Source organism: Pistacia vera, unplaced genomic scaffold (assembly GCF_008641045.1).
Source record: "Pistacia vera cultivar Batoury unplaced genomic scaffold, PisVer_v2 Contig214, whole genome shotgun sequence".
Lineage (NCBI taxonomy): Eukaryota > Viridiplantae > Streptophyta > Magnoliopsida > Sapindales > Anacardiaceae > Pistacia > Pistacia vera.
In genome coordinates, this window is record NW_022196018.1 from 367,554 (window position 1) to 388,392 (window position 20,839).

Consider the following 20,839-nt stretch of genomic DNA (forward strand, 5'->3'; position numbering starts at 1 on the left):
TTTGATACTCTTGCCGCTCTCTCTATGCGGCGTACATGCGGGAATACTCTACCCGTACTCACAGGTTCCCCATCGCACAACCTACTCTATTCTCTTATTAAGCACTACTCTAGCTTTTACTCTATAGTGCTCATTCTCTCTTTCTTTGTACTCTTAGAGTAGTCTAAACTCAAAAGTCTCTACTCTTTCTCTACTCTCTTTTCTAGTGCATAAATAAAGCATAGTTAATGCACATAAATGACTCATACTCATTAATGCATTTATGAAATGCAACTATGACATGTAGCAACAATTAAGGCTTTCTACTCTTACTTATGCTTCTCTTGAGCATTTCATCATACAACTCATGTGCATAAAAACTCTACTCTAACTCTAACTTTTCTCTTTTCTTTAATCAACCAAATGGGAGAAAACTCCCTCATAAACTCTAAATTTCCTGTCAAAAGAAAAACACTTCCATAAGCTTGCTCAAAACTTCCTCCAACTTCTATCAAACTCAACCCAACATCAAGCAAATAAAACACTTCTCATAACTCAATTTATGTGTATCACTAAATCATAACTACTAATCTCATTCAACAATTTAATGAATACACATATATATATAACTCTACTCAAAAGAGTTCTTAAATCTCAACTTAGGTTGAATTTACTTACCTTATGGGGAAAAAGCTTCTTTAACACTTCTTCTTTCCTTTGGGAGCTTGCCTTTTCTCTACAACTTAACCAACAACCACAACATGAGACTCTAATCAAAACATAATAAAACTCTCATCTAAAGCAAGAATCCTTACCTTAGGATGCTTTAGATTAAAACCCTACTAAAAGTTACTCAAAAAGGCTCTTGGAAATCCTTGGAAGATTGAAGGAATTTGAGAGAATTTGGAAAATGAAGGAGGCGGTGGAATGGGAAAATGAAGAGTTCTCAAAGACTAAACCCCCTTAAATATCTCTTAACAACTCATTCTTCCCATTTTGCCCTTGCTCTTTCTTAGAAATTTCATCCATATCCTTTGATTCCTTATAAACACACCCCCATACTAACATATTCTCCATGAAATTTCCTTACATTTTACTCCCCACTTTTCCTGCTAATTAGGGGTAAAATGGTCAAATAGTACCCAAGGGAAAACATGTCTAAAACTTAATAAACTTTTCAACCGGCACGTCGCCGCGGCGAAGAATCTTCCTTCGCCGCGGCGAAACTGTCCAACAGCTTCCCCCGTGGCTTTAACACCTCTTCGCTGCGGCGACAAGTATCCTTCGCCCCAGCGAACCCTGTAACATCAAAAACCTTCTAACTTTGACTAAATCCAAGGCAAAAACTCAACATTTCAATACAACCTAAGACCAACCAACCACTATTCACAAAAACCGACTCAATTAAGAGCAAAGAAAGAAACATTAGCAACGTACCTCAAGTGGGCATTACACGTCCGATCAGGATCAGGTTCAAACTCACTGTCATCCATAGGAACCGCGCTGGGATTGGAATTACTGGAGGTCTCCACCGGTTGGGATGTAGATGTGTATGCATATCTTCCAGTAGCAGTTTGCTTTTGAGATATTATTTCATAAAGCTCCTTGTGAGGAAATCCCTTGTGGTAAAATTGTTGCGCTAGTGGGTTTTGCTGGCAAGTTAAAAGAATAATATATTAATATTTAGTAGTCCAAAAAAAATGTGCACATTTACGGTGTCGTTGAATAATATTAGTTAAAAAATATAAAAATATACCTTGACATATTCTTGCCACATCTCAACGGGACACGTTGGACTTTGTGACTCGTGATCCCACCCAAACCCCGTGTGTTGCAGCAATTTCCACCATGCTTGATACACTTTTCGCAGCGGAAAGGACTTAGAGGTTAATTGTGTGACATTGAGTCTCCTGCCAGCCAGTGATGATATGCCGCCCAACATTTCTTGGTAATCAGCTGTTTTTATTGCAGTACCATGCAAAGTTTTGGCCCGCTCAGATAATAGGACCAGAAATCAGTGGGTCATTTTAGCAAACCAGGCCACAGAATCACTCATCTAAGGACGGTACGGTCAGGGACAACCAACATTGGGACACCATACGAATCACCAATCACATTGCAAAATATAATACTCACATGTTAATGTAATCAACTAAACACATATAAACTTATACCTCGTTCGATCCGACACTGCTTGAAGACGTCAATGCAGGGGAAGATAAAGATAATGTCGACCAACAGGGTGTATGACGAACTCCGAGTCTGGAAAAACGTCGAAACTTTCGCCTCTGCTGGAAGTAGTAATCAATCCTACGACGTCGAGACAAATTATACTGACATCTGTGCATATGAGCGTAATTTCTTGTTACAATTAAATCACGATGTCGAATCTATAGAACAAATATATCAATTAGTGAAATCCGAATTAAAATATTAAAAACCTGCCAAACAAAACAAAAATTATCATCAAGCTTAGGAAAATCAAAGTCCGAAAATTCAGCTTTATTAACTGTAGAATAGAATAAAAAAAAAAAAAAGCTTTGCAAAATACTACTTTACCAAAGCTTTTAGGAACCTACTAGTTTGGTTCCGTTGGTACCCTATATTGTTTACAACTCCTTTGTACAACCACACTTTCTTCGATTGATTCTTCTTCTTCGAATCAAAACCTGAATCAACAAATCTTCAGAATCAATCATTGATTTTCAAAACTAAACCCCCAATCTCAAATCCAAACCCATTAACATTGAACCACATTCACCATTTAATGATTATTTAGTTTCCATCATCTGCCAACAACATTAGTTGATTAAAGTAACCAAAAAAAAAAAAAAAATTCAAAGATTTTGTAAAAAATATGAGTAATTATCAAGTAAACATTGCGACAGAAGGACTAAATTTTAAAACCCCCAATTTGAACCCTAATATTCAAATTTATTCGCACCACAAACACCAAAACTACCACCGATTCGCCACCAACACCGCATACCACATCATTAATCACTCTATTATCACAAACATCCATGACCATTAAGTTCAATACCACCAATTACAACAATTTCTACACACGAAGTCAAAGAAATAGAAATAAAAAACTGGAAAATACTTTCGCCGAAGAAAATTAATCAACGAACTTTGTATAAAAATAGCCAAATGAGAAGAGAACAATGGCATGGAATTGAGAGAGAAATCAGCTTCACAGCTTGCGATTTGCGAACGTGAGAAGAGAAGTGATAGATCTGGGTTCACGGTGGCTGGGGAGCTGAGGTGGGTTCACGGTGGCTGGGGAGCTGAGGTGGGTTCACGGCTATGAAGATGCAGTAGTTGAGGTGGGTTGACGGTTGGGGAGCTGCAGTAGCTGAGGTGGGTTCACGGTTGTGAAGATGCAGTAGCTGAGGTGGGTTCATGGCTAGGGAGCTGCAGTAGGTGAGGTGGGTTCACGGCTGTTGCGATGCAGTAGGTGAGGTGGGTTCACCGCTGTGAAGAAAATGGTGAAGAATGCAGTGAAGAAAATGGTCCACGCCTCAGTCAGATGCAATGCAGAAAATGGTGAAGCAGTGACAAAAAATGAAGAAAAATGGTGAAGAATGCAGTGAAGAAAATGGTTTAATTTTCTCAGTCAGATGCAGCTGTTAGAGTAATTAAAGTGACTCTATTTTGGTGATAAAAATACCTCATGTGTGATTAAATTGAAGTATATTAAGACAATTAAAGAATTTATGAATTTATTCACGAAAATTGCTTCCTAATATTTTTCTTATGAATTTAACGTGTTTGGAATGATTTTGGAAAGGATATGAGTTGATATTAGGTTGTGGTTTATGGATTAGAAGTGATTTTGTCTCATTTATGCTGTTTAGGGGGTAAACTGTCATATTTATAAGTGTTGATTTGTTACTTTTCAATTATGCAAGGACCAAAGTGAGATTTTACAGTTTGTTCTATAAAAGAAAACGAAAAGTTGCAGATCAGGGGAGGCTGTTCACCCAGTTTTCCGACGACCCTTCGTCTCCCTTCGGCGACCCTTTGTCTCCCTCCGGCGACAATCCATCTTCCCAAGCACTGATCCACAATCAGCCACCGCAAGCCGCCACCGTGAAACTCCACACAACACTGCGACGATTCGACTTCCCACCACCACGTCGTTTCGTCTTCCCAGCCAGTTTTGGTCGTTTTTCGGCGACGTTCCAGCTCCCCAACGGTAGATCTTCATTCCCCACGGCCGGATCTACATTTCCCTTGCTTCAGCCGCCGTGAAAACCGCCGGAATCTGTGATTTAGCCGCCGCGACTCTTCATCTTCTAGGCCAGATCCTGCTCATTTCCGACGACTTCTCACCTCCCCAAGACCTGATCTAAACTCCCCATCACCAGAGCTTTCCATTGGTACCTTCGGATCCCATTTCTGCCACCGTTTTCCGGAGACCCGTCGGAAAATTAACGTTTTCCGGCGAACCGCGGCTGTTCGTATTCCGGCTGTCCGTTGGTCGTTTTCGGCCCTTCTTCGCATCATATCGCTATCGGTTACCTCCTCTTCACCATGATCAGCTCTGTTTCCACTGTTTCAGCCTCCGTCATCACCACCATGAGCGGCTGAGTTCCCGGTTGTCCGTTACGGTGTAGGCGAGATCGAGATTGACTCCACTGATCTCCTCATCAGCTCTCGACTAGTTGGATGAGCCCGAATGTTGGATATTTGGTTAAGTTTCTTGTATTCAGATTATATTTGTTTTCGTTTCAGTTTGTTTGCGATACTTTAATATTATTCTGATACTCGACGTGTTGAATTGATAATGTCCATTGAGAACGTTTATTGATATATAACTTTTTGCATAATTGAATGTCGGTTTGAGATTATTGAATGTTGATTATGACTTTAAATTGCTTCGGTACTGATTGCAATCAAGTTGTAGTAGCGTTTAATATCTTTCTACTAGGAATGCATTTATTGTGTAATTAGTTGATGGGTGGTGATACGGTTGATAGGTTGTACTGTTAACATTGTACCAATAGTGGTGTTTAAGGGTTTAGCATTTTTCGGTTAGTCAATGATAGTCTTTAACCAATCAATCTGTAACTAAGACGACAGGGAGACAGGATAGATATTCTAGATTGACGGGAGATATTCTATTGATTTGCCTAGCCTGTAGGATTAGGAAATTGAAGAGCGAGGAGAGGAATCGTGAGAGTTGGTCTTGAGTCAAACCGAACCCGTAGCGACAACACTTTTAATATTGAGTTTTAGTTAGCAATTTATTTAATGCTTTTAATTTCCTGCAAGTAATTAGTTTCCTTAGTTTTAATCAATCATTCTGCCAATTTCTCTTTCGTTAACTCAATATACATTAGGTCATTAGTCTTGTCTTGTGGATTTGACCCTGCTTACCGCTAACTATGGTATTTAGGTTTAATTTTGACCGTGACGAACCGGCTAACGCAGCACACGAAAATGGTGAAGCAGTCACGAAAAGTGAAGAAAAATGGTGAAGAAAATGGTTCACGAAGTGCAGAAATGGTTCACGCAGTGCAGAAAAATGAATAAAAAAAAATTGAAACGGTCAAAACCTGAGAAAGCTGTGAAGATGCAGACAATTCAAACTGTGTCAGGATCATGTTTTGGGGATAGAGTTTTGGAAAAAAGAACCAAACATTATTTAATAATCCGATCCTGAATAGGAATAAAAATAATGAACCAAACATGCTGTTCCATATCCATTTTGTTTAACTTAATAGAAGCAACTGCATGCCAAATTCTTTCTTTTCTTTTTGTTTTTTTTTTTTTTTCCTTTTTTTCACATATAGATAATATATACACTCCCCTTGTGTTTCCCTTAAAAATGCATAGAGATATGGTTTTCTATACAACAACAGCGTAAATTCGTAATCAACTATAAAGTGAATAATTTAAGTTTTTTTTTTCTTTTTTTGATAATCGGGGTATTCTAGCTAGCTTATGCGTATCTCAACTAATTATCGGAATTCATTAAATATCTTACAAGCCCAAATAACCAAGTATAACACAATATTAATGTGGTAGGTGATCTCAAAGTGTCAATCCCTTGGGCCGAATAATTTAAGGTTGGAATACAAAGCTTTGATAGAAAGGGATTGGTCAAAAAGCACTGAATTATTGGTAAATTTTAGATAAAAATGGATTGGTCAAAAGCACCACCTTAAAGTTTGGCTAGAGACTTTATAAAGTGAAGAATTTCACAACGGCGGTGACCGGCCAATTAATAAATTATTATCGTAAATTGAGTTTGAGGGAAAGGAAGATTGGAATCCAATTGTTTTATGATTTTATTTGCTCAAAACATGAAAAACAGGGACATGCCAATTAGAAAGTTATTATATCATATAGTTTTTATGAGTTTATTTAAAATTTGCCATGCAGGATCCATGTTCCAGGAATATGAACCAACTCTTCTAAGAAAACAGCATATTCATGGTATATTCAGTAATTAAATATTGAATAATTCATAGATATTGAAATATAACCAACATTCATAATACGTTTACAATTATGGCAATAACAGCTTAGTAAGTCTCCAACCAAATTAAATTTGGTGATTTACCTCTGGTTGATATATAATTGAGTAATTATTTATTTTCCATCTTCGTCAATTGGTAATTAAATCATATACAGTTAGAGCATCTCTAATGGTGCTCTTTATTTTAAAGAGCATCTTTCATATAAGAAAGAGCATTTTCATTAATTTTTAAATATAAAGAACACCATTTTTATTTAAATCCAATAGACTCTTTAGATTTAATGAAGATGCTCTTTATTTTTAATAAAGAGACTTAATGGGAGAGAGAATTAATAAATAAATGTACATAGGAACTTGTAGTTTATTAATTAAAATTAGGGTAAAAAAGTAAAATTTGACTATCTAAATGTGAAAAGTCAAACTCACTCTCTAATTTATATTTTAAAGATAAAGAATAAAAAGTCTATTAGACTCTTATTTTTATGAATAAACTCTTTATAATAAAGTGTTTGGATCATATAAAAAATCATTTAGAGATACTCTTAATTCAGCTGATTTGCGGATAAACTTGGGTTATATATGTGTGCCACCCGCGATTCTCTTACTGTCTTATCAATTCCCTTCAAATTATATGGTGGGTTTTGGGCCTCATCTCAACTGGACCAACAGAATCAATTTGGATAAGGTGGAGGTAGTAATATACCTTATTGTATTCTTGATACTTGAGGCGAAACGATATGTTCTAACCAGATAAACAACTACTCCTAATTCCAGATAAATGAAAGGAAAAATATTCCAACTGATTTTTTCACAAAAGACAAAAGACTCCTAGTTAGTAAATATAGATACGGTAAAAAAAAGTATGTAAATTTTATGGGTATGATACGATAAATGGTAAAAAATATATTTATAAAAATTCGGTCATAAAATTTAGATACGAAAAAAATACGATACAGATATATATGGATTTAATACGATATATCGTCAATAATATATTTAAAAAATACAACAATATTACTTTTGATTTTAACACTTTTCATAATCATTAAATCAATCCTCCTTTGTTTTTTGTTATAGGTCTATGGTTTATGTTTTTGAATTATTATATTTTAATTTATAAAAAATTGCATCATTTGATTCATAATTAATTACTACAAATGTTGTAGAAGTCGATTGGTCCAGTCAAATCCGAAAAAATCAGTCTCTGTAAGACTGCTGCCGTTAGGGAATTCTAGAATGTGTTAATGCTNAAATTTGTAATTAAATGATTGTTCTTATGGTGAGTTTGGATAAATTTATTCATTTTAGGAGAGGTTTATGAGATTTTTTTGATGAATTTGGAAGCTAATGGGGTCTTTATGTTAGTGATAAATTTTTTACTGCTAAGCAAAAGCATCTATTTTTTTGTTTTGTTTTGATTTTTGGAATGAAGTGATTGTTTTTATGAATTTGTTAATGTGGTTTGTGCATGGTATTTTCAATGTTTCTTGCAGTTGTTCAGTGTTGAAAATCGGGTTTAGTTTGTGATGATAGTAGAGCTTGAAAGTTTGAGAGTGAGAGAGAGGCAGAGGGGTTTGTGGGGATTGTGATGTATTGTGGCGGAGGGAGAGAGGGCGAGCTATGGGATTGTGGAAAAGTGCGGGCAATGAATTTGCAAAGAATGGGTTCAATTGTACGCGATATTGGAGATCCTTGCCTTTCACAATCGCCTATAAAGGTTGTTTTGTAAGATGTTTTCTGAACTGGATTTTAATTACTTCTGGCACTTTCTGAATTTTTGATACTTAAATACTGCTATCAAAATCAAATCAGTCAGTGAGTAGTGTCTTTTTGTCAATTATGCTGATGATGCAGAATTAAGGTAATTGTAGAGTTGTCCATGTGCAAGATCATTTTGTGTTTCGATCTTGTTGATTAATACATGTAGTTTGCTGCTGCACTTGCATTTTATGTGGGATAGTCTCACGTTAAAACAACAGATAGATAGCAATACAGGAATAAGGAAGGATAAGATAGACATTAAGGTGCTGCTTACAAAAATATTGAAATTAATAGCAATAACCTTTTAGGGTGTTTTTGTGACCATCAAGGCATTACTGGGGTCCTGCTTCATGTATGTTGGACTATTTGGAGCCAAATGATGTTTACATGTCATAAGATTTATGGATGGAGTTTGGAATAGTATTTCTAAGAATACCTATCATCTTATTGTATATCTTGTTTTATCTGCTAATAATTTTGGGAAGTCATGTCTCTTCATTGTGTGTTTACCAATTGATTTAGTGTTATATATCAGTTATTTTCAGCAATCCCTCATTATTGGACTTGGTTTATACATAAGAAAGGTTGAAGGATTTCTAGGTGATATGCATACATCAGTGATTTCAATGATTTTCTGAAAAAGTAAAACTTGATGACTGAGGTAATGGTGCAACTTGTATGAGCTGTTTGGGTAAATTGATTTGGTTTAAAAGATGCTTTTTTGTTCCAATTTTTTTAGGTGTAATTATAACTTGTTATTGTGCTTTTATTGGTGTCTGAAATCATATTATAACTTCTGATATATGTTATTGGTGCAGATATCTAGAATGCTGAAGCCGGAAAAGTGGCAGGCAACTTTTGATAGTGATGGCAAGGTTTCAGGTTTTCAGAAAGCACTCAAGTTGATTGTTTTGGGGGTGTGTTGTTTCACCATTGTTATGTATTCTAAATTCTGTTAGTTGATGTTTTCATGTTTTAATGGCATTTTGTTTCAATATCCTCCTTTTTATGAAGTTAAGCTGGTTTTTTCTTGTCAGTGTAAATATGCTTTAGCAATTGGGATTTATGATTATGATATGAAATTCTAACGGTTAAGGCTAGTCTCTTTGTCCAAACATTTGCAGGAAGTATTAGTGTAGACAAAGAAATAAAAAAATAGGGGCCCAAGCTGGAAAGTGTGCTATGTGTCATTTTAGTTCGCCTGTGCCCTACATTATTCATTTGCCATCTTACTTTGAAATTCAAATCTCATGTCACCTAATCTGGTAACTTAAGAGAAGCAAGCATGTCTGAACATTCTACATTTGAACTTTTAAAATCTTTGGCCTTTCTCTCTGTAGATATATTAGTACTACATCTCACCCTATCATCATATGGCTCTCACTGAGCTAGGATTTAGGGTACATTCTCATCTTGGTTTTACTTCAGCTCCATGGTTTGATAGGTTTTATATGTTTGTGACCAGTGTGGTTTTAGATATTCTCTTCTACCGGTCAAACATTTTGAAAGAGATGTTTGACAGTCTCATATTGAATCCTAACATGGCCTTGCTGCAGTTTTTGCATTCTCAATTCTGGGTCAACATATAGGATGGTTATATTTTCAATCTTGAATTTTGAACTAGCCAATTGAAATTTGATTATTTTTGGATATATAATCCTTCTTAATTCTTTTTAATGTGTAAGTTTTTATACTGTGTTAATGTTTTATTTTTCAAATTTTAGTCATTCCATGTTGTATGTTTAGATATTTGATGAATAATATTTAGTTTGCATTTTGAAAATGATGATTTGTTGATCCAAATTCCTTCGAAAACTTTCTGCTTTCTTTCTTTCTTTTTTATTTATTTTATTTAAAGGTGACATTGTCAGGATGCTCCAATTTTTGTTACTGTTGTGCATATTATATACTGCATTGTAGGGTGTGGATCCATCTATACGGCCAGAAGTTTGGGAATTTTTACTTGGTTGCTATGCACTGGGGACTACTGCTGAGTACCGAAGGCAACTAAGAAGAGCCAGGAGGTATGCTGTATATTTCCTTTCAAGTGCTGATTCTTGGGTTGCTGTGCTTGCAAATAAATCTAAATATATATTTTTGGTTAGTTGAATACATGAATCTCATATGTTTCTATATTCAGACAGCTTTTAAATTGTCTGAATAATTAGTACCATTGATCATCCTGTCCATTTTTATTTGTTGGCCTGCTTCTTTGATCTAATTGTTTATGGTTAGGATCTTACTAGATTGTTGGAATTGAGGATGAATTCTTCACATGAATTGTTTATCTTTGGTATTTTCGATCTGGATGGTGTTGTATCTTTTGAAGAATAATTCAGTCAAGAGGTGGTGAATACTCCAGCTTCTGATTCTTTTGCTGGCCATCTGCTCTGTTTGTTAGCCTTATCATTTAGTTGAGTTTAATCAACTGCAAAGCTTTTGATTTTTATAATCCACTTTGTCCTGCATTACCATGCTGCTGTAATTGGTTTAGTAACTGATGACTGGATTTTGGGTTGCCCAGTAAAATAAAGCACGAGAGAGTGACTGAAAAAGTTATTAATGCGTGAACTGCAACAATGTGATACTTCATTTACTTGAAATAATTTAAACCCTTTTGCCTGGATGGAACTATCATAAAACTCTGTACTTTAAATTGTGTTTGCACTGTGTTCATGTTTATAGTATGTTTTCTACTACTGAACAGTTTATGAAGCATCTATTTTGTCGAAACAAGTATGCATGTATGTCAAATCTTTGAGATCATGATGATCATTTATTGTTCATAAGAACATCTTTTTGAGACTTGTTTTTCAGGGAACGTTACAAGGAGTTGATTAAGCAATGTCAAATAATGCATTCAAGCATTGGAACTGGATCACTTGCCTATGTTGTGGGGTCCAAGGTTATGGACATGAGAACATCATCCAAAGATGACGGGAGAAAAGAAGATAAAGTTGAAAGTAGACAAGCTTCTATTGATAATACTAACCAATTGGAGAATTTTTGTGATTTGAGTAATAATTGTACAGATACATCATATGCATGCAAAAGGGAAAGTTCTACTGATTCGGCAGAGCTTGTCAGTGTTTGGGAAAGCTTGGATAGTGCAGCATATGACTCTTCTTGTTTTGTACCTACATCTGATCCAAACAATTGCAACACCCCTAATCCGGGAAGAGAAAGTAATGGATCACAAGTTGTAACTGAAAGTTATTTTGATTTTCCTCATTTACCAGTCACAAATTTGTTTGAGACGAGTGGAAACAATGATGAAGAATATGGTGTGTGTGAAGATGAACCATCTACGCAACAATTGAGATTTGAGGATGACAGAATGCACAGTTTTCAAATTAGTAATAATGCAGAATTAATCATGGAATCAAATGGTTCACCATCTAACAACATTTCACACCCCATGAATTCAGAAATTGAAATGGCTTGTTCTGGTTCCCATAAACCAGAATTGTGGTCCAAAAATCTGGATTTTGAAACAGAAATAGTTAACAAGTTGAGAATATCAGATGTTCCAGACACGCCATTGATGAATGCAACCACATTACAAGGAGCGGCTGTCAGTGGAGACAGGGTTTCTGAATGGCTTTGGACTTTGCATAGGATAGGTACTTAGTTTTGGTTTACTTAGTTTTGGTTTTTCTATTATATTTTTTTGTAAAGGCTTCTGTTTATGTCAAATTTGCCAACAACTCACAAGATTTTTTTTTCTTTTTCAGTCGTTGATGTGGTAAGAACAGATAGTCATCTTGAATTCTATGAGGATACAAGAAATTTAGCTAGGATGTCTGACATCCTTGCTGTTTATGCTTGGGTTGATCCTGCCACTGGTTATTGTCAAGGTTGTAGTCCTTAATTTTATCCGAGGTCTTTAATTGATCCTCATGAGCCACATGATTGCTATTTCTCTTATTCAAGCTTTGGAGGATTAATTTTTACACTTAAAAAATTTATATTTTGTACTGATTAAAATTCTGATTATAGGTATGAGTGACTTGCTATCTCCTTTTGTTGTTCTCTTTGAGGACAATGCTGATGCATTTTGGTGCTTTGAGATGCTTCTTAGGAGAACGGTAATTCCAATCTTGTTAAATATATTTAGATAGACAATTATATGATCTTTTAGTTACATATACTTTTCACATCTCTGCAGCGTGAAAATTTTCAAATGGAAGGTCCAACTGGAGTTATGAAGCAGTTGCAAGCATTGTGGCATATTCTGGAACTCACAGACAGGGAAATGTTTTCACATCTGTCAAATATAGGTGCTGAAAGCCTTCATTTTGCATTTCGAATGTTACTGGTACTCTTCCGTCGGGAGTTATCTTTTAATGATGCTCTTCGTATGTGGGAGGTTAGTATATTTTCAGTAGTTATCTATTATCAGATGTGGGAACTAGTTTATAAAAAATTGTGGTGTCATCTATATCATAATGCCAATATGATGCACAAAACTAGGAGTATTATTTCCCAGGATTAGTATGAGTCGTATTTCTCAATACATTAATAGATGAGCTAGTCTCATCTTAACATGGAAAATAGTGGTACTGATTAGTTGCCTGCTGTCATTATTTCCTGTTGCTAATTGCAAATACCTTTGCTAAGACCAGATTGTTTGGGGAAGCTTATGAAAGTTATCCCTTTTGGAGGGCCATCAATCCACTATTATTGCATATTCTTTTTAGTAGTTAATGTAGACTTGCTCACAGTTTAGTCCTTGTCTAGTTAGGGAATATATTTTTGTTTGACTTTTTTATCACCTCTTACAGTTTTAAGTCTGTCTAGCTTTTCTGTACTTGCTCATAACCTAGGTGGACTCCTTTTCTGAATGAATAGTACATATATAGCCGAGCTTCTGGGGAACATATCAACTTTTTGGGATGCATTTGATAATTTTGTAACTTTGTTTTCTTGGAGATGTACATACTTATTGTATTTTATTCTATTTTTAATAACTCAGCTTCACTTAGAATAATGATCCTTGATGCAGATGATGTGGGCTGCTGATTTTGACATGTCTTTGATCAATAATTTGGAGGAGAACTGTCTGGAAGCCTTGATTATACGGTTACCAAGGGAGTCTGATGCAGAAATTAGAGAAGAAAGCACAGAAAATGGTGGCGGTACTGATTTAAAGGGTGGCTTAGAACAAAAAAATGGAAATGTGGAGGGTTCCATGCCTGACAATGTTGGAGTGAAATCAGCATCAGGTCATCCATTTTGTGGCTTGACAAGGAATCTCTGGTCAAGAAATCATCACTTGCAGAACTGCACTGTAGTCTCATCAACTGGAAGTGGAGATGACGAATTGCCTGTGTTTTGTGTGGCAGCAATTCTTATATTGAACCGTAACAAAATTGTGAAAGAAACACGTTCAATTGATGACATGATAAAGGCAGGTGCATTGCTGACAATTCATGTGTTTTTCCTTCTAGCTATAAAGTACTTGATTGTAGTTCAATTTTCTTCTAATGCAAACACTCAGTATTGCATGCAAAATAAACAATAAAATTATAAAGAAAAACTAAATAGGGGAAATGTTTGGTTGTTATGTATGAAGGAAAACAGCAAGAGTTCATAACAAGTTGATAATTATAAGTGAGAATTGTCAGAAGGGGAGGGGTAGTGTAGTGAACTTATGAGGTGGGTGGATCAAACTAAAGCTTTAATGCCTCAATCACCACATCATCCATCTTAAGGGACCTCTAAATTAGGCTTTAGCAGGGCCTTTGTGGATCTAACATTTTCTTTTCTCTGTCTTTCTGTCACTTTTTATTTTTGAGATAGAAAACATGATTTTTCTAAGATTTGAATAATTAAATTGCTATCATAACATTATTAATCTTAAATGTACAATATTTTATTAGGATTTTATATGTATTATTCCAAAATTCATGGTTGAAAAGCACCTGTAGTATTTCTGGTTATTCTATGACGGGTTTCTGTTATTTGATAGGGAGAACAGAATTAGATGTAGTCTTCCCCTCTTTCTCTGAACCCTTAAGACCCTAATTAAGGCAGGAACGTTTCCTGGGTCAATGGTGGAACCATCTGTAGACATCACGGCATGGGCTAGCTAACAATGTAGGAAATTTATGTTGTACATGGCCAATAGAGTTGTCAGTTGGGTATCATCTCATTGTTTAGAAGTTTATTTCTGATTTGATACATTGTTGCCTTCTATGATTTGCTTGCTAAGTGGAGCTTTCTTGATACTAGAAGAAGCTTCTTCTCCAATAACATTCTGTAGAGATGAAGGCCTTTTTCTATGATTGATGGTCAAAAACTGTCTAGCCAGATTTAATTTATTCATTAAAATTAAAGTTGAGTAATATAGTAGGAAAGTGATTTGTAAGCTGTAAAATGCAGACATCTTGCTCTGCCTTTTAATTAGTGACTCAACTGCTTCTTTATTCTGATCTGTACGTGAAATTCTCTAAAGTTTGTTTTGTGTTAAAATATTGACACATTGCAGATTTTCAATGATAAGCTGCTTGAGATACATATAAAAAGATGTATACGCACAGCAATCAAAATTCGGAAAAAATACTTTTACAAGGTAAGGTGCTCGTACAATTATTTCATCGATCTCAAAAGTACTAAAACAATGGGAACTTTAGAGCTTATATTTCATAAACTTCAAGCTTGTTCTTTTCCTAGAAGCATGTGCCATTACTTTACCAATGGTGGCGCCTTACATCATAGTAAACCTATTTATGATGAGACAATAGTGAAGCATGTTTTTATTGTCAATGACTGCATTTGTTATAGTCATTGCATTTGAAGCAACATGGAAATAACATCTATTTTCCATGGATTTTTGAGGCACTACCATGTTTAGTCACCATTATGTGCCATAGTTTTCTTTGATTGTTGCATTATGTAAACTGAAGTTTTCTTTGAATCAGTTGATAAAGATCAAGAGTCATGCAGTGCGGAATGGTGAATAGGCTATGCTGTTTCCTGCTTTCTATGGGACAAAGTCATGGTAATGGAACTCGAAGTTCGTGGTCTGACACTTGGATTCCAAGATTAAGTGTGGCATGATGGAATTTATTATTTAAATCTTTCACAATGGAGGAGTTCAGAGAAGTGCTTTGCAGGATGAAGGTCATGCCAGTTGTTTGTACATCAGTATCTCATCTCACATCTTCAACAAGGTAGTTACTGTCTCACTCTGCCTCCATTCCTCTATGCAATGACAATGTTTATTGTAAATGAATTGTATAAAATTCACAATTTTGGTAGCTGTTTTTGCTGAGCTAATCTGGAATTTCTGACAGGCTGAACTTTTATGTATTAGTTTATGGGGGTTACATTGGAATCGCAAAATGATAATATTTGGCTCTTACACTATTCCTGTAAATAGTGACTAAATGTCAAATTTTGAATTATTTATAATCTGTGGTTCAATAGTGGCATCTTCAAGTAAATTCAGTTTGCTATTATTTGTAAGTAGAGTTGGTTCCTGGCCGTTGTTTTGTATTAAGTAGCAGCATTATTTTCTCTGAATCTGAAAGAATACAAGTCTTATATATGATGATGGGAAAACTAAATTACATAGATCAAAAGTTGCCGTTAACAATTGGAAAGACTGTAGGATAAAAGATATCATTTCACCAATTGTTCTTATGTGACTTGTTTCTTCTCGAACACGTGCATGCATAAATGTCTATGATAGAGTTTTGAGGTTAACTGTTATCCTGTAAAATTATTCTGAATGCCATATGCTTTTACACCAACAAATTCATCTAAAACCAAATTTCTTGAACTGAAAATAATTTATAGTCTTGTTCACTTTGATCTCGCACCTGCCACTTGTTCTTTAAATCTTGCATGCTAAACTAGAGTACATCTAAGTTTTATGCTTTCATGTATCACTTCTTTATGAATGATGAATGTATGCGCAAATGTTATTAAAAGCATGATTAAAGTTGCCCATATTTGTTTAGCTTCTCATTTATGCCATAGTTTATGCTGTTTCCTCAACTTTTTCCTCCATCTTTAACTCAGCGGAAGGATTGACAATTGCAAAGAAGTTCGTTTTTTGGGGCAACCCCGGTCTTGAGCATTTCATATAGCTACTGTGGACAACTCTTAACAGGTTAGGGGAACACAATTTGTCAAATTTTTTTTTTTTTTTCCTTTTGTTTTTATTATACAATACATTTGGAGAGCAAATTGTACGGGAAAAGAGAATAATTAGATGAAAGGCATTAGATAATTCGAAAAAGGTAAAGAAGAAAATAGTTGTCATAGTTGAAGATTTTGTCATGACAGTTTATTTGTGAATATATAAATTGATTTTTCCTCTTTTCTTTATTTATGGATTACTCCAGTATCCTAGCACAAAAACAATTCCATGTAAATGAACTTATATTTTGATTTTATGATGATAAATCCGACTTGATCATCGAGTCACTGGACTGGACTTATTAATTTTTATTTATGACTCGACAACTTTTGCGGATCTCTCCTTGCTTCCCGGTTAAAACATTAATGCTTCCCATCCGGCTCATTGATAGAGCAAATGATTTCCTAAAATCTTCGAAACCAGCAGCAAATTCTTTAACGATTGTAAGAGTGTTGTTGTTCCCATATAATAGCTGTTGATCAACTCCTAGGACAGCTTCTCTGGATAAAACTCTAGAGTAGTAGGTGTTGGAGAAACTGTAACTTTTACCTGAAGCTGGATTTAGATAAACCAGTGGGTCGCTTTGGCCCTTTTTAACTCTGGGTGGACAGAGGGCTTTCAGCTGGGTTGCGATCGTTTTGTTCATGCTTGGATCTTGCTTTCCGGTATTATTGAAATTGTACAGCCGGTCTACCACGTGTCGGCAATATGTTCTCCCCAATGAGTGTGCCCCTGAAATAGAGTAAGAAAAGTTATTGTCAGTGAAGAAGACAGATGAATATGTTGATTTTCCTTGCTATGAAACCCGGCAAGCCGTTTTTCAACTTGCTTGGAAGAGTTTTGGTTGAAAAACATGACAATTTTGGAGTTTAGGCAATTCTTTCTTTCTTATTTTCTTTTCAGTTTCTTAATATGCTTTCAGGATCTGCAGTGCAGCAGAGATTCAAACTGTCCACTGTCAAGTTTCGCCATTGAGGTAAATTTTCAAGGTTTGATCTATTTACCGGCGAATTGTTTAGTTCGGAAACTTAGCTAAGCTAAATTCTGATCTAACCAAGGGAATTTATCTGTGTTTCAATGAAATCTCCTTGAAAAAAGACATTATTTCATGATGTTGAAGCATCTTACCTAGGAGAGTTACCATGTCCAATAGATCTAAGCCCTTGGATTTGAAGTATGACAAAGTTTCATCGAATGAAATGGACGGCGATGGGAGGTCCACAGAGTCGCTGTTTGAAGTCATACCGTCTCTTCTGCCTGTGAATACAGGATAAGCAGGTGCACCCGCCTGTTGATTCATTAAAATATGAATCAGTAATCAACTCTTAAATGGCAAAAATAGGTGAAGAATTTAACAATCTAGAAATATAAGTCCTCTTCTAATAAATAAATGTTACAATTGTTTTACACGGAAGGCTCAAAACTAACCTAAATCAAGTACAACAATTTGGTTGATGAGGATTTTGCAAACCTATTCAATATTATCTCTTAGGGTATGGATATGCATTCGTATTGTGTTCGGAAATGTTATCGGATCAGTAATTTAACATTTCATGTATATATTTTTATGGGTCTAATTTATTAAAGAAGAACTTAAAATAAAATAATTAAGATGTTAAAAAAAAAGTACCATATGAACGGCATCCCTGGTGGCAAGGTGGAGGATATCAGCACAAGAAACAACTCCAGGGCAGCGGTCTTCCAGAACAGTTTTGATATCATTAATTAACTCGAATCCTCCAAGTCCCCAATTTTGTCTTGCGGTTTTCTCTGAGTAATCCCCATCCAGGAGAATTGACGCATCACATCCCTGCATATAAAATTGATCACACAAGTAAGAGTGTCAATCAGAAAGGTATACAGACAATTCTCGTCATATGATATTTGAAAATGAAAGAAGACCAATCCATGAAATATTTTTATAAAAAAAATGCCAAATATTTTTTTTTTTTTGAGTTTCTCGTAATTTGAATGTTAAGCACGTGGATTATGGTTATGTTATTAAGAAACTCTTGAGAGATTTGGTTGCTTGACGTACACGCTAAAGCCATATGCTTTGTAAATTTATTGGTGTTGACATTTAAGTCATGCCTGCCTAAAACCGTAAAAAGTTTGCATTAATTAATTGGTATTCAGTATTCACCTGAACATCAAGCTTGAATTAAATTCACTAATTATTTTGTTTAAACATCTCTTTAACTATTTCCTCCAATGAACTTTGTGGAATGACGATGAAAAAAAAAAGGTTCAGGACTCAGAATACTTGTTCTACCTACCCATATAAAAACACTAAAAAAGAATTCATTTTTATGAAAAATTTTATGTGCAAACGTGAAAATAACAACCACAGATTTTTGAAAAACTTTGTCGGTTCAGAGTTAAAAATAAAATAAAATCAAATCAAATCAAAACAAGAAGGGTTCTTACTTACTTTCTTTAAGTGATATAAGCTTAAAAAATGTGAAATATCCACTTAGCCTAAAAGTTAAAGCCCCACACAGAAACTTAGATATATAAATATGAGGTAGTTCTTACAGAAGAAATTCTGAATGGAGAATGATTAAGTACTCTAAACAGAAATGAGAAGTAAACAAATAAAGAAGACAAGAACTCATAAATTAAACACATACAGTGACAAAGCAGTCGGAATAGAGCAACCGGAGGAGCTTGGCCGGAAGACTTTTATCATTTTTATACACCAACTCCACTTGGTGCCTTACATAAACCTCGGCATCGCGACACGTGTTCTGAACCCTATAATAATGCCATTCCAACTTCACCGGCTTCGGCAACGACACCGCTGCATCCGCCACCTTTGCCACACACAAGCTCAGTGCAAGAACCACCAGTGGGAGAATGAAAATAAAAAACCTTTCATCACTTCTCTCCATTTTCGTTTTCCTTTTCTTTCTCCCACAATGAAACCCTAATTTCACCAATTAAATTATATCACAATCTTGCACATATCTGAGCTTAGCTTTATATAGACTAGGGTTTTAGGGTTGGCCACGAACCCTGAGCTGGAAAAAATTAGAAATATTAATTATTTAACAAAGTTTGAAAAGTTTGCTTGAATTTTGTTCAAGTTACCGAGTGGCGGAAGAAGAGGTTTATGAGGCTGTTCACATGCTTCAAGGTGTTTTCAACATTCTTTTTTAAGTTATATTAATCTGAAAATGAAATTGATATTGACAAGCAACGTGCATGCATGTGATTTCTACATTGGCATTAGGGTTTTCTCAGTTTTACCATGGAAAAATAGTTTGTGATCGATCCAAGGATTTTTAAGTATCCAAAGTTCATGTATTATATGAGAACTCGGTAACCAAGATGTGAAAAGGGTATTTCATTATATATATATATAGCTTAATTAATTAATTATCAGCATTGGATTTTGTTCATAAATCCGAGAGATTAATTATCTTGTAATCATCAGAAGATGATCGATTTGTTATGTCAAGAAAACAATTAACAAGTTGCAGCGGTTTCATCGGTTGTCAAAAGTGAGTTTATGAATTTTTTAGAGTGTTAATTATTCATTTATTCAACTTAATTTGCTTACTAAGATAAGTTTTCAGTTTGCTTCTCATACACCCTACAAGTCCGGCGGATCAAAATAATTGCATAAATATGGTAGGTATTAACATAATACTCTCTGGTTATAGTTGACTGCAGTAGTTAAAGGTTTTATCATCCGACTATAAGGATAAAAGTTTAATAAATTATATTTTGAGGAAGGTATGAAATTTTAATTTAATCATACGGATATAAATATGATGTGATAATTGTGATACAAAAATTATAAAGAAAGGATATTAATTAGTGGGTTCTTTGGAAGTATTCATTTTTGTTTCTTTAGGGTTTTGAAAACACATGTGCTTTAAGATCTATTAATTGGTGTATAATTAGAAGACATGAATTAATCTTTTGTGGAATTATAGTCTTAATCTCATTTCTAATACGACATAATTAAAGATTTGTTGTTAAACAAACTTTTAATTCTCATACATTAAGGGACAAACTAAATCTTTTAAGATATGCAGATGAATATATAATAAGTACTAATATTTCACGTTGTAATTTTTTTAATTCTTCAATTTTTAAAGCTACTTTTAATCGTGTATTTAATTATTGAGATTGACGTAAACTTTAGATAGTATGATCACTCCATAAACTAAAATAACTTTATATTAACACTAAGCTTTTTGCATTAACAAATAGAGCAATACTTGACATACGCATGCTTCAAAATTACTTATCCAGAGAGTTAACAAAACTATGTTCAAAATTTATGGGTAGTTTAACAATAGAAATTATTATGTCACTCATTCAATAACATTATTTAGTACATGAAACAGTTGGAGATTTATTGAATCAGCACTAAGTTTTTTTTTTTTTTTTTTTTTGCCAATCTAATGTTTCATAATGTACTCATCTAGTAAACACCTTTTTTTTTTTTT

At 34.7% G+C, this 20,839-nt stretch overlaps 2 protein-coding genes across 3 annotated transcripts; one reads left to right on the top strand and one right to left on the bottom strand.

Moving 5' to 3' along the window:
* Positions 1-7,966: 7,966 nt before the first annotated feature.
* On the top strand, positions 7,967-16,406 carry LOC116129889 (small G protein signaling modulator 1-like). Of its 2 annotated transcripts, XM_031415626.1 has the most exons (11): positions 7,967-8,186; positions 9,049-9,147; positions 10,151-10,254; positions 11,048-11,853; positions 11,965-12,087; positions 12,230-12,318; positions 12,399-12,599; positions 13,236-13,640; positions 14,721-14,804; positions 15,154-15,405; positions 16,259-16,406. In XM_031415626.1, the coding sequence occupies exons 1-10, from the start codon at positions 8,058-8,060 to the stop codon at positions 15,193-15,195; spliced, it is 2,082 nt and encodes a 693-aa protein (XP_031271486.1). In that variant the 5' UTR covers positions 7,967-8,057; the 3' UTR covers positions 15,196-15,405; positions 16,259-16,406. The 2 variants fall into 2 exon arrangements, with proteins under 2 accessions (XP_031271486.1, XP_031271487.1); XM_031415627.1 differs by lacking the exon at positions 16,259-16,406 and having other exon boundaries at positions 13,236-13,644; positions 15,154-15,218.
* A 74-nt stretch (positions 16,407-16,480) lies between these two features.
* Positions 16,481-19,304, bottom strand: LOC116129890 (probable peroxidase 61). The gene is made up of 4 exons (XM_031415628.1): positions 19,010-19,304; positions 18,010-18,189; positions 17,508-17,667; positions 16,481-17,111 (listed from the first exon to the last, which is right to left on the bottom strand). Exons 1-4 carry the CDS (start codon positions 19,268-19,270, stop codon positions 16,681-16,683), a joined length of 1,032 nt encoding a protein of 343 aa, XP_031271488.1. The 5' UTR covers positions 19,271-19,304; the 3' UTR covers positions 16,481-16,680.
* Between the last annotated feature and the right edge of the window lie 1,535 nt (positions 19,305-20,839).